This window comes from Dermacentor andersoni, chromosome 5 (genome assembly GCF_023375885.2).
Source record: "Dermacentor andersoni chromosome 5, qqDerAnde1_hic_scaffold, whole genome shotgun sequence".
NCBI lineage: Eukaryota > Metazoa > Arthropoda > Arachnida > Ixodida > Ixodidae > Dermacentor > Dermacentor andersoni.
In genome coordinates this window covers 58,232,672-58,245,430 of record NC_092818.1, presented here as the reverse complement: position 1 = coordinate 58,245,430, position 12,759 = coordinate 58,232,672, and the positions used below count along the sequence as shown (strand labels likewise).

At 50.4% G+C, this 12,759-nt stretch overlaps 1 protein-coding gene across 1 annotated transcript in view; it reads right to left on the bottom strand.

Moving 5' to 3' along the window:
* LOC129384642 (uncharacterized) overlaps positions 1 to 12,759 on the bottom strand; it is a 149,196-nt gene that overhangs the window by 27,506 nt on the left and 108,931 nt on the right. Inside the window, exon 4 of the mRNA XM_055070233.2 lies at positions 7,557 to 7,633. Coding sequence (XP_054926208.2) covers positions 7,557 to 7,633 — 77 coding nt within the window. The remainder of the gene's footprint in view (positions 1 to 7,556; positions 7,634 to 12,759) is intronic.

Genomic DNA, 12,759 nt, shown 5'->3' with positions numbered 1-12,759 from the left:
CAGATGTTTGATGACCTATATGACACACATGTCACGAATTTCACTCATGACATGACCAATCAATTACAGGAGAGCTGTTTAGCTCTAGTTCCCCTAGGATCGTGTCCGCATGGAAACAGAAAATCCCGGAGACCCGCAGGGGTGTTTAAGCAGGCGTTAAGGACTCTCCATACGTGGGCCGATCCCGAAGATAGTGCAATGCCGGGTCAACCCGCTGCAGCGGTGCAGTTCGCCATTAAGAGACCCACATACACAGCCTCCTTGGTCATCCTTCACAGATTGGAAGGGCAGCGAGTTTTTATGTTCGTCATGCACTCTTATACAATACCAATTTTGGTACATACCGAGACGTAGGCGGCTGTTTCATGACGTACATGACACGCAAATCAAATCTCCTGTTATGACCTGTCATTTCTGTTCGTGATACAGTGTTGACATACTATACATATTATTCGAGATACCAAGTGAACGAAACGACCATGAGAGCACCAAGATGTAGGAGGCAGCTTCATGACCTACATGATACTCGTGTCATGATATCTAAATTATGCCCTATCATTGATGTTGCTGATACGTTCTAGTCATATTATGCCAAATTTGTGCCTACCAAGTTAACGAAACGACCATGAGAGCACTAAGACGTAGGCGGCTGTGTGATGACCTACGTTAGACGCATGCCATGATATTCATATCACAACCGATTATTTATGTTCGTCATACACCCTTTCATTCTATGCGTATTTTAGTTGATGAAACGATCATGAGACCTTCAAGGCGTTTAGACAGAGAGACAGAGACAAACAGACACAGACAAACAGAGACAGACAGACAGACAGAGACAGACAGATACAGAGACAGAGACAGACAGACACTGTCAGAGTAGCAACGTTTTACCAAAAAATGCTTTGCATTTAAAAGATTAGTCAATGCGCATATGTAAGAGTCGTGCTGCAGTGCTTATATTAGCTTGGAAAGGAACGAAGAAGTGATAATTTGCGAGGCAATGACACCTAACTGTGCAACAGACAGCATAAATGTACGTTAAAGTGGCGACACTATAGTTAGGTATGCAAGTGTTCTAGCTAGGGACACATACTTACCTTCCCAGAAATTGTGTGGTGGTGGTAACAACTTTACTAACAATCTGGCAAATTCGTGGCCTGGGCCCAGGCCGCCCCCGAAGTGGCCCGGAGATCCTGTCTCCTCGCCGCCTCACGGGCTTGCTGGATGGGCCATAGTTGATTTTCGAGGTTTGAGCTGCGCAACGCGGCCGTCCATCGCGCCACAGCTTCATCTGGGGAAACTGCTTTTTCTTTGCATATAACCTCACATTCCCAGAAAATGTGTCTAAGAGATGCGTGAGCCCTGCTGGATAGTTTGCAGTTATCTGAGTAGATGTCCGGATATATCCTCCGGAGATGGACGGTGTTGGGGAAGGTCTTTGTTTACAGCTGCCTCCAGTCTACCGCCTGGGCCCTGTCGAGTTTGGGGTTAGGGAGCGGATAAAACCGCCTAGAGTTTTGATAAAATTTTGTAATATCACATTGAAATTAAAAAGAAGGAAAGCGCTAGATTAAGTAGCAATAATTACGGTGGAAGCTTCCTCATGACGGCCAACGATGATAGGGCAGTTAGCATTAAGCCAATGTAGGGACAGACCGCAAAACTGAATACACGTTCATTTACAATGTGAAAGCGAGGGGAGAATCTAGTAAGAACGCTAATCACATCTTCACATACCATAAAGAAAATTTAAATAAACGCGGCTTGCCAACCTCCGGTACTGAAGATTTCAGTTTTAGCATCTCTGAAATTTATTGAACTATAGTGTTGTTACATACGGGGATATTTAGGGCAAATTCATTTTCGAACATTTGTACTTGTATGAGTAGCACCGTTAAAATCACCATTAGTATCAGATCAGTGAAGGAGGTTGCACAGGTACTGGGAGAACGAAAAATGCTTGAAGTAAGCAAACAGTGCTATTCATATTGACACGTGTACTTATATTTATGGGGCGACCACGTTTCGCCGCCTAACAAATCTTATCGCACAGCGCGGGACGCGCCTGCATGTATCCGAAGTTTCTGGAAAGTTATCGATGCTTCTATCCGCTGTATGTTGTCGCCGAACCTTGTGTTATCTGATTTCATCGCGTGACGCGAATGGTGTAGAACTTTGTGGAAGGCACGCGGGTCCCAACGATTAGTGTGGAACATTCGATGACTGCTGTATAAAAGCTGACGCGCTGGATCCGCTGATCAGATTTTCGACGATCGCCGACTGTGTTCGCCGCTCTCGTTGTGCTTTAAGTGTAGCCTGTTTTGTGGGCACAGGTTCGCCCAACAAAAGCTTGTTCTGCCTTACACAGTATTGCTACTGTGTTCTTTGCCGTCACGACCACGTGACATCTGGTGGAGGTGCTTTTGGGTCCATGTACCGGACGCCCCCGACAAGCCGTGATCCAAGCCCGGACCGTAAAGAGAGCACCAACGTAGTCACGGACCATCGAGTAAGCCGTCGTCTACAACAGCTGCCCCCGGAACACGGACTTCTACCTGAGAAGACCAAGAAGATCGTGGCCAAAACAACCCCAATGGCTGCCCCAGCGACCCCCGTTGTCCTGCAACAACCTCGGGACCCACCGACCTTCCATGGAGCAGCAACTGAAGACCCGGAATCCTGGCTGGAGACGTACGAGCGAATCGCGACTTTCAACAACTGGGACTCCGACGACAAGTTGCGGCATGTATTCTTCGCCCTAGAAGACGCCGCCAGAACGTGGTTCGAGAACTGGGAGTCGACATTGACAACATGGGACCTGTTCCGTACCGGCTTCCTGCGCACCTTTACAAGCGTCGTGCGCAAGGAAAGGGCCGAAGCTATGGTGGACGCCCGAGTGCAGCTACCTAACGAGAACGTCGCCATATTCACGGAAGAAATGAACCGCCTGTTCCGTCACGCCGACGCGGATATGCCCGAAGAGAAGAAAGTCCGCCTTCTCATGCGTGGCGTGAAGGAAGAACTTTTCGGCGCAATGATACGAAGTCCACCGAAGACCGTAGAAGAGTTTCTTCACGAGGCCACCAGCATCGAGAAGACACTCGAAATCCGGAACCGGCAATTCAACCGCCGCACGAACTCTACCAACTACACAGGAATTCAGTCACCCGCCACCGACGACCTGCGCGAGACTATCCGAGCGGTCGTGCGGGAGGAACTACAAAAGCTGTTCCCGTCACCGCAGCCTCAAGTGGCTTCGATCGCCGACGCCGTACGTGAGGAGCTCCAACAACAACTCGGAGTAGCCCCTGAATCGCCGCAGCCTCAGCCGCAAGCGATGACATACGCCGCTGTAGCCCGCCGTCACGTTCCCCCTCCGCGCCCACGGCAGGGCCCAGTGACGACACAGTTCCGTCGTCCAGCACCAACCCCGCCGCCAGCACGCCAACCCGTCACCCCACGCGGCATTCCAAGGAAGACTGACGTTTGGCGCGCCCCTGACCATCGCCCGCTTTGCTATCACTGCGGAGAAGCCGGGCACATCTACCGCCGATGCCCATACCGGGAGATGGGACTCCGAGGGTTCGCCGTGAACGCGCCGCGACCACAGATTGGCGAACGACCTCGCGATATCGCCGACTACCTCGCCGCCACTCAGTGGAGCCCTCGACGACCGTCCCGTTCGCTGTCACCAGGCCGTTACCTGTCGCCGCAGCGCCGACCATACACTGGCCCAGCCCGGGGCCGGTCTGCGAGCCCATATCCGGAAAACTAAAAGCAGCAACCGATGGAGGTGCGGTTGCTGTTCGTCGAACTGACGAAGATCCTCCGACGCCGACGGAAACGCCGAAGAGACCATCTCCACGACATAATAATGACACGCCGCCGTCCCGACGAAGTCAGAAAGCCAAGACTACACCGACAAAAGACTACGTGACGACGCGACGTTCCAGCTTCAGTTTAACGCGACGCAGCCGTGATCCGACGCCAAGACCTAACTGCAACGCCAGACAAAGAACCACCGACCTCGACGTGCTTCTCGACGGCCACGCAGTTACCGCCTTAGTGGACACAGGGGCCGATTACTCCGTAATGAGTGGACACATCGCCGCCCAGTTGAAGAAGGTTAAGACCGCATGGGAAGGCCCTAAAATTCGGACCGCTTGAGGACACCTCATCACGCCGACTGGAATATGCACGGCAAGAATAACCATTCATAACCGGACTTACCCTGCCACCTTCGTTATCCTCCAACAGTGTTCACGAGACGTCATTCTCGGTATGGACTTCCTGAACCAACACGGCGCAATCATCAACCTGCAGTCGAAGTCTATAACGCTGTCGGAAGATAAAGCGACACCGCCGGAGAGCCCTCGTAGTCGCCACGCCTTGAGTGTGCTCGAAGATCAAGTGAGCATCCCGCCTCGCTCCAGCATTGCTATTTCGGTCGGCACATAAACACCCGCTGACGTAGAAGGCGTCATCGAAGGCGACCAACGCCTATTGCTAGACCGTGAAATTTGCGTCGCAAGAGGGATCGCTCGACTGCATGGAGGGAAAACTGAAGTGTTGCTGACAAACTTCAGCCAGGAGTTCAAGCACATCAACAAGGGCACGACGATCGGGTACATTGAGGAAATTCTGGAAACCAGTAATGCGTTTGTCCTCTCGGATTCCGCCGCATCTGCCCCGACGACGATGGTTCCCGAACCAAACTACGACATTAATCCAAGTCTCCCCATGGGCAAGCAGCAACAGCTCAGAAGTCTGCTCCGACGATACAAAGCCTGCTTTTCGACATTATCGAGGATTCGACAAACACCAGTCGCCAAGCATCGCATAATCACAGAGGAGTGCACTCGACCACTCCGCCAGAGCCCTTACCGAGTTTCGCCGCGAGAACGTGAAGCTATAAGAGAACAAGTCGACGAAATGCTGCGCGACGACATCATCCAGCCGTCGAAAAGCCCGTGGGCGTCCCCGGTTGTCCTGGTGAAGAAAAAGGACGGAACCCTACGTTTCTGCGTCGATTATCGTCGTCTGAACAAGATCACGAAGAAGGACGTATACCCCCTCCCACGGATAGACGACGCATTGGATCGGCTCTGCAACGCTAAATACTTCTCGTCGATGGACCTCAAGTCTGGCTATTGGCAAATAGAAGTCGACGAAAGAGATCGCGAAAAGACCGCCTTCATCATCCCGGACGGCCTCTACGAGTTCAAGGTTATGCCATTTGGACTGTGCTCGGCGCCCGCAACGTTCCAATGGGTGATGGACACGGTTTTAGCAGGATTGAAGTGGCAGACCTGTCTCGTTTACTTGGATGACGTGGTTGTCTTCGCCGGCAATTTCGACGATCACCTTAGGCGGCTTGCAACAGTACTAGAGGCCATAATGTCATCAGGACTTACTCTGAAGCCGGAAAAGTGCCACTTCGCTTACCAGTAGCTTCTATTTTTAAGCCACGTCATCAGCAAATCTGGAGTCCGCCCCGACCCGCAGAAGACAGCTGCCATCGCAAAGTTCCCGCAGCCCATCGACAAGAAGGCAGTGCGCAGATTCCTTGGCATGTGTGCCTACTACAGGCGCTTTGTCAAGGACTTTTCACGCATCGCGGAGCTGCTAACCCATCTAACCAAATGTGATGTCGAGTTCAAGTGGGAAACGCCGCAGGCCGACGCATTTCAAGAACTCAAACGACGCATGCAGTCGCCGCCCGTACTTGCGCACTTCGACGAGCACGCCGATACCGAAATTCACACTGACGCCAGTAGCCTAGGCCTCGGTGCCGTCCTAGTCCAGAGAAAAGATGGACATGAACACGTGATAGCTTACGCTAGCCGGTCGTTGTCAAAAGCGGAAGGCAATTATTCTACAACCGAAAAGGAATGCCTCGCCATCGTTTGGGCTACAGCGAAATTTCGCCCTTACCTATATGGCAGGCCATTCAAAGTGGTCAGCGACCAGCACGCGTTGTGTTGGCTAGCTAACTTAAAGGACCCTTCAGGACGGCTGGCACGGTGGAGCCTCAGACTACAAGAATATGACATCACTGTAACATACAAGTCCGGACGAAAACACTCAGATGCCGATTGCCTATCACGCGCCCCCATTGACCCGCCGCCGCAAGATGACGAGGATGACGATGCCTTCCTTGGCATAATAAGCGCGGAAGATTTCGCCGAACAACAACGAGGGGACCCGGAGCTAAAAGCCCTAGTCGAGTATTTGGAAGGGCACACCGACGTTGTCCCTAGGGCATTTAGGCGTAGATTTTCGACGATCGCCGACTGTGTTCGCCGCTCTCGTTGTGCTTTAAGTGTAGCCTGTTTTGTGGGCACAGGTTCGCCCAATAAAAGCTAGTTTTGCCTTACACAGTATTGCTACTGTGTTCTTTGCCGTCACGACCACGTGACAATATTATAAAAAAGAGAACGTATTTAGTTTGGGAAGCAGTGGCGTCTTCATGTCGTGGACTTTCTTGATACCAAAGCGCTACAATTTCGAGGTAGTGGTACACTTATAAGAGGCCACTGAGTACAGTTCTTGTTAATATGGGCATAGGGTTAGAGGTTGTTAAAGTTTCAGAAGCCTAGAGTTGGGTTAGCTTAGGCATATTCATGGTCTCAGAGCCTAATTAGCTTGCCCACAATTTTGAATCCCATTTCGCGTCATTTTCATTAAACTTTCAAAGTTGTATATTTCGTTGTTCCTCGGCTTGTTAGAACCTAGAGCTTCAATATAAATTTTCTTGGGTAGCCTCAAATCATATGCCGTAATTTTCACACTCAGCCGTAGCGGGATACGCCGGTTGTTTGTAGCATGCTAAACTTGAGCGATTCTTCTGTGTAGCACCGTTCTGCTCCTCCGGTATGGCCATCTGAAACACCGCCCTAAGTGCACACCTTACTCTGTATTCGTGCCAAAACATAAACTGCAATTCTGGGATATTATGGGCCGAAATCTTAGGAATAATCTGGTCACTTGGGGCTCGTCAACGTGCGCCCAATGTACTTTTGTATTTTGCCGCGATCGAAATGCAGCCGCCGCAACCACCACTTTACCCATTGACACTGTGCTTAGGCGCGCAATGGCAAAGCCACTAAGCAACCACGGTGGGTATCTAAGCAATATCTTTCTCAACAAAGTTCAACGGGTTTAAGAGAAAAATTATGGTGCCAGCACGACGAACACACAGTCTGCTTGACAAATAAAAATTGAGATTAATTGTGAAGCGCCGATTTCAATTGCTACTGAATCGATGACTGCGTAGAATGTACAGTCTCGGCTTCTGCCCCGATCTCCTGGGAGCGTGCCTTTGCACTTCACTGATGTGAGAATAAATGGATTCAAACATAGGTTCTGTATGAATTTGCACGCATCTGCACAAATTTATTACTAAGGAGAGTGGTAAGGCGCCTCCTGCGGAAACAGACTTGGCGGTGTTAGTGAAGCGCGTCTTCATGCGCAATAAATGCACCACTGCCACGGTGGACGTAGGGCATCTCTCCTATATTTGTTGCAAAGGCGAATGACCATCGCCTACGTACCGTCGAGGCTGTACGTCTGGTCGGCGATCGGCCTGTGCTGCGCGTTCCGCTGGCAGCGCCAGGCGTCGTCAGAACAGCTGCAAATTAAAAAAAGAAAACGTATTGGTATGGGATACTTACAGCTGTGACAAAAAGTTGAAATTATCTTTTATTACAAGCAAGTACCGAGAAACCAAAGCTCTGTTTGGTAATCGAGCTGATTCCAATTTTTTTGGTCTCACTCTGAGCCGTTACAACGGGTCAGCCGGATGCCTAGGTGATGGACAGGATCCGCATCATCGAGGCGCTATAAGTAGCCAATTGATACTTTTTGGCCCCGTAATCTAGGCGTGTTCCAATTAGGCATTTGTAAAAGTTTGAGGAAGTTCTTGTCACTATACCCCACGTTGTTTGCGACAGAATTTTAGGAATGTTCATTGTTTCATGTTCATTTCTGTTCAAGGTACTTAAGGACTGAGTGACTAACTGTGACATAGAGCAGAGAACTCTTGCTGCGTCGGCGGTATCCACAGTAGATTTTCTCTTCTCCTAATCTTGCCACCCCCCCCCGCCCCCGTTTCCCTTTCGCAAGTGCAGGGTAGCCAAACGGGCTCATTGTTCGGTATCCTCAATGCCTATCATTTACCATATCTCTTTCTCAGGCGTAGAATAAAGGTTAACTTCGTGCCTAAAATGCTGCCTTAAAATTTAGTGCTCTCTGTTCACAGGTAAGTGTTGCTCATGCACCTCAATATGGGAGACCGGAATGACGCATCTATTTCTTGAAAGAAGGAAGGAGGGGCTTCTCAAGAAATGTGGCTTAAATCAATTCTGTGCTGATGTTGACGCTCCGGTCAAGCCGATTTCAACTGATCTTTCGTAGAATGCAAGGCCACACGAGTTAAATAGAATCGGCAAGTCATCAACACAAATGGATTAAAGCATACGTTGTGGAATAAATGAACGTGCTAAATTCATTTTTCACAACAACAATGATACAAATAAGTTGCCCACACCCTGGTAACCCAGTATTCTCGATGAATGACCTGGACGGAAAATTGCCAGCACTAATATTGCCGCTAGGTGTCACGCGCCAGCGCTAAGAAAGAAGTGACTGGAACGCGCGCTCGGCAAGAGGTGGGGGCAGAAGAAGAAGACGTAGTCGAGGCTGCGGACGCCGGCTTGAGTTTTTGTGTACGCCACCTTGTACGACTGTGTCTCGCCGACACCTGGTACATCTTTGTCTTTTCGTGACAAAACTGGTGGAGGTGCGGGGTACGCTTCATCCGATGCCACGAACCCCTCCTGGTAGCAGGAGTACCAGCCCCATACTAGTGGACACCCCTGTTCACCGGGCCAGTTGGAGAATCCGAGGATTGCCTCCGGAGCTTGACCATCTCTTCGTAGCAACATCGACGCCCCCACGGACCAATATGGAAGGAACATCGACCTCTCTATCGACCGTTATGCAAGGTACGGCCACAACGGCAACTCAGTACCTGCTGCAGAATCTCCGAGTGCCGAAAGTGTTCCTCGGATATATATTCGAGGATGTAGAGGACTGGTTAGTCCAGTTTGAGCGCGTTGCCGAGATAAATGAATGGACCGACGCGGCAAAGTTGAGGAACGTCTACTTCAGCTTGGAGGACGGTGCCCGCACTTGGCACGAGAACCGAGAAGAGCTCATCAAATCGTGGCTCGGGTTCCGTCGTGCCTTGCTAGAGACCTACACCAATGCTGATCGCTGTGAACGAGCCGAACGGGCGCTCCAATCCCGCATTCATCTGCCGAACGAGAGCGTGACGCCGTACGTCGAGGATATGACGCGCCTCTTCCGTCGGGTGGACCCAACCATGTCCGAGGAAAAGAAGTTGCGCCATCTAATGTGAGGAGTTAAGGAACAGCTATCTGCTGGCCTTGTTCGAAGCCCGCCAAAGACCGTGGCTGAAATCTTAATCGAAGCCACCACGATGGAAAAGATGTTACACCAGCGCTCAGCCTTCTATGAAAGGCAATTGAACCCAACTTCACCTTCGGACCAGCGCTCAGCTCCGTATGACAGGCACGCGAACGCTGCTTCACTGACGGACGCGATTACCTTTGGAAACGTGGATGTTCTCCGAGATCTTATCCGCTCTGTGGTGCGTGATGAGCTTCAACGGCTCACCTGTCCGCCTCAGCCCTCGCTAGGTTCCATATCTGCCCTCGTGAGGAACGAAGTGCAGCAAGCGATCCAAGGTCCCCTTCCAAGCAACAATGCGCCGCCTGTGACAGCACAGTTGCAGCGGCCGTCGTATGCGGAAGTTTTGAGGCGAGTCCCTGTCCCCGCTCCGACCCATTTCGACCCCGCCACGTCTTACGCCGCGTCATACGTCCCCCCGCTCCCATCTGTGCAACCGATCCAACGCATGGAGGATCGTCGCCCGCTGCAAAGGAAATCTGACGTTTGGCGTACCCCGGGCAGAAGGCCTCTGTGCTATCATTGTGGAGAAGCCGGTCACGTATACCGCGAGTGCCCATACCTACGCCTCGGACTGCAAGGTTTTGCCGTGGATTCGCCTAGACCCAGATATGGCGAAAGGCCTAGGGCGATTGAAGAATACTTGACCCAGCAGAGTATGCCACTGTTCCCGCGGCGGCAGTCGCGCTTACCGTCCCCCAGGCGTTTGTCCCCCGCACCTAGAAGCCCTCCAGTGGCAGCGCAGGGACGATCGCCAAGCCCTCGCCGGGAAAACTAACAGCGACCTTCGGGGGCGAGGCCGCTGAGAATCGCCCTTCCGAAGACCTCCCATCGACGCGAGCACGGTCCATTCAGCACGATTCAACGACAACAGCAGCCGAACTCAGCGACAGACTCTCGCTTGACATACCTGTTGTGCTCGAAGGCCGCCACGTTGGTGCTTTATTAGACACGGGGGCCGACTACTCAATCTTGTGCGGAAAACTAGCGACGGAACTTAGAAAAGTTATCACGCCTTGGTCTGGAACGCAAATTCGTACTGCTGGCGGGCATATCGTAACACCATTGGGCATGTGCACGGTCAGAGTACAAATTCGTGGGTCCACGTTTCCAGCCAGCTGCCTTATACTCCGCGATTGTTCTCGGGACCTCATCTTGGGCGTCGACTTTCTGCGAGAGTATGGTGCCATTATAGACCTCCGGGAGCGCACAGTGACTTTTTCGACAGTAAAAGCAGCGAATAACCGCGACAATTACCGACGTAACGCGCTTCGAGTTCACGCCGACAGTGTAACTGTACCACCACGCGCAAGTGTCCTGGGAATGGTCGTATGCGACGATCTGCGTGACGGCGAAGCTGTTGCAGAGTAAGATCTTGATGAGGGCTAGTTGGTTCATACTTAGAACTGAGGTGAAACAGCGCGAAAAAGACGAGGACACAAGGAAACAAATACCACAGACAAGCGCTAGTCAGTGCTTGTCTGGAAGTTTATTTGAAAATCACCGGACATACCTTCTTCAGCATAGGCATGCGCACATCTTATATTATTCTGTGCCGCGAGATGGTTTCATGTGCGCTGTGCGCGATGGGATAGAAGATTTCGGGGAAGTTAATTTTCAGAATTCTGTATGTGTCAACAGCGACAATTTTTTAGCGCTTTTAGACTTTTATCTTCATTCAACTGCTGTTAATTATGATGGCGAATTCTACATCCAACGTACTGGCATCTGTATAGGATCAGCCATCGCCCCCATTTTATGTGACATTTTTTTATCCTCGGTTGACAATGTAACTTCTTCTAAATTGGTTGACATGCCTGTAACGCGAGTGTTTAGATATGTTGACTACTTAATTGTTATGAAGAAAGATTCCTGTACGCATTTTCATGACGTGGTCAGGGAAATTCTGAACCTGTTCATCAACTCATCGGGAGGACTTAAGTCCACGTATGAATTGCCAATTAACAACCGTATTCAGTTTCTAGATATTAACCTCTGTTTTTCTTTGGACGAGCACGTATGCTGGGGATATCATCCCAGATCTAAGAAAACCTTGTTGCGTTACGACAGCGCACACTCTAAATTTATTAAGAGAGGCATAGCAACAACGGGCATTAAGGCAGCACTTAGTAAGTCATGTGAGCATGAGTGCGACCATAGTTTTTTAAATCAGATATCGCGACTACAGAACGCAGGCTTTCCCAGTTCTGTGATCACTTCAGTATGCGAAGCCATTTTGCAGAAAGGGAAAAGAAGTTCCGATGCTTCCCAAGAAGAAAACAAAGACAAAAGACTAGCACAGTGGTGCCATACCTACACAAGCTGTCTCACAATCTGAAGAAAGTTTCCAATAGACATAATATTAATTAATTCAGTGCCCCGTGTAAGTTGTCCTCGATATGCAATCGCATGAACAAGCGCGAAAGGCACCTGTGCACCACTAATCATAAAACTCGTTTCACTGAGCGCAGGCGCAATGTCATCTATCAAATACCGCTAAGCCGTGGCAAATCTTATATAGGTCAAACGGGACAGTGCTTCAATGAAAGAGCTCGTCAGCACAGCACTAACCTAAAGAATGGCTATGGGAGTCATTTAGCTGGACACTGTAACAAGTGTCAATGCACCCCCATATTTGAACAGACTAAATTCATAGGGAAAGGAAAGAGTAAGAAGGAAAGGAAAATAGTAGAGGTCTTTCGTATAAGAAAGGAAGGCGATGAATGTGTAAGCACTCCCTCTCTCCTTGTTGCGCATGCCTATGCTGAAGAAGGTATAAATGGCCGGTGATTTTCAAATAAACTTCCAGTTGGCAGTCAGCGCTTGTCTGTGGTATTTGTTTCCTTGTGTCCTCGTCTTTTTCGCCCTGTTTAACCTCAGTTCTGTTGCAGGGGGCAATTCCTCTCTTATGCTGACTCATGGTGTATGTGCAGCCCGCACTCTCATTATGCTTCGAGGTGGACTTTCGACGCTCCTCGTGACGAATTTCAGCCAGGAACATCAGCACCTATTTCGTCGTACTACTATCGCTTTCGCTGAGCCCATAGCAGACGTTGCTGAATGCTTTGCGTCTGCGACGAAGGAGAACCCAGCTCAGACACTCAGCAATATCGACATCAATTCAGACCTTTCGGAGGAAAAGCAGAAAGCGCTGCGCGAGTTGCTCCTTCGGTTCAAGGAGTGCTTTGCATCTTCTTCTAAGGTACGCCAGACGCCCATCACGAGACACCGCATAATCACGTATGACGACGCTCGTCCCAGACG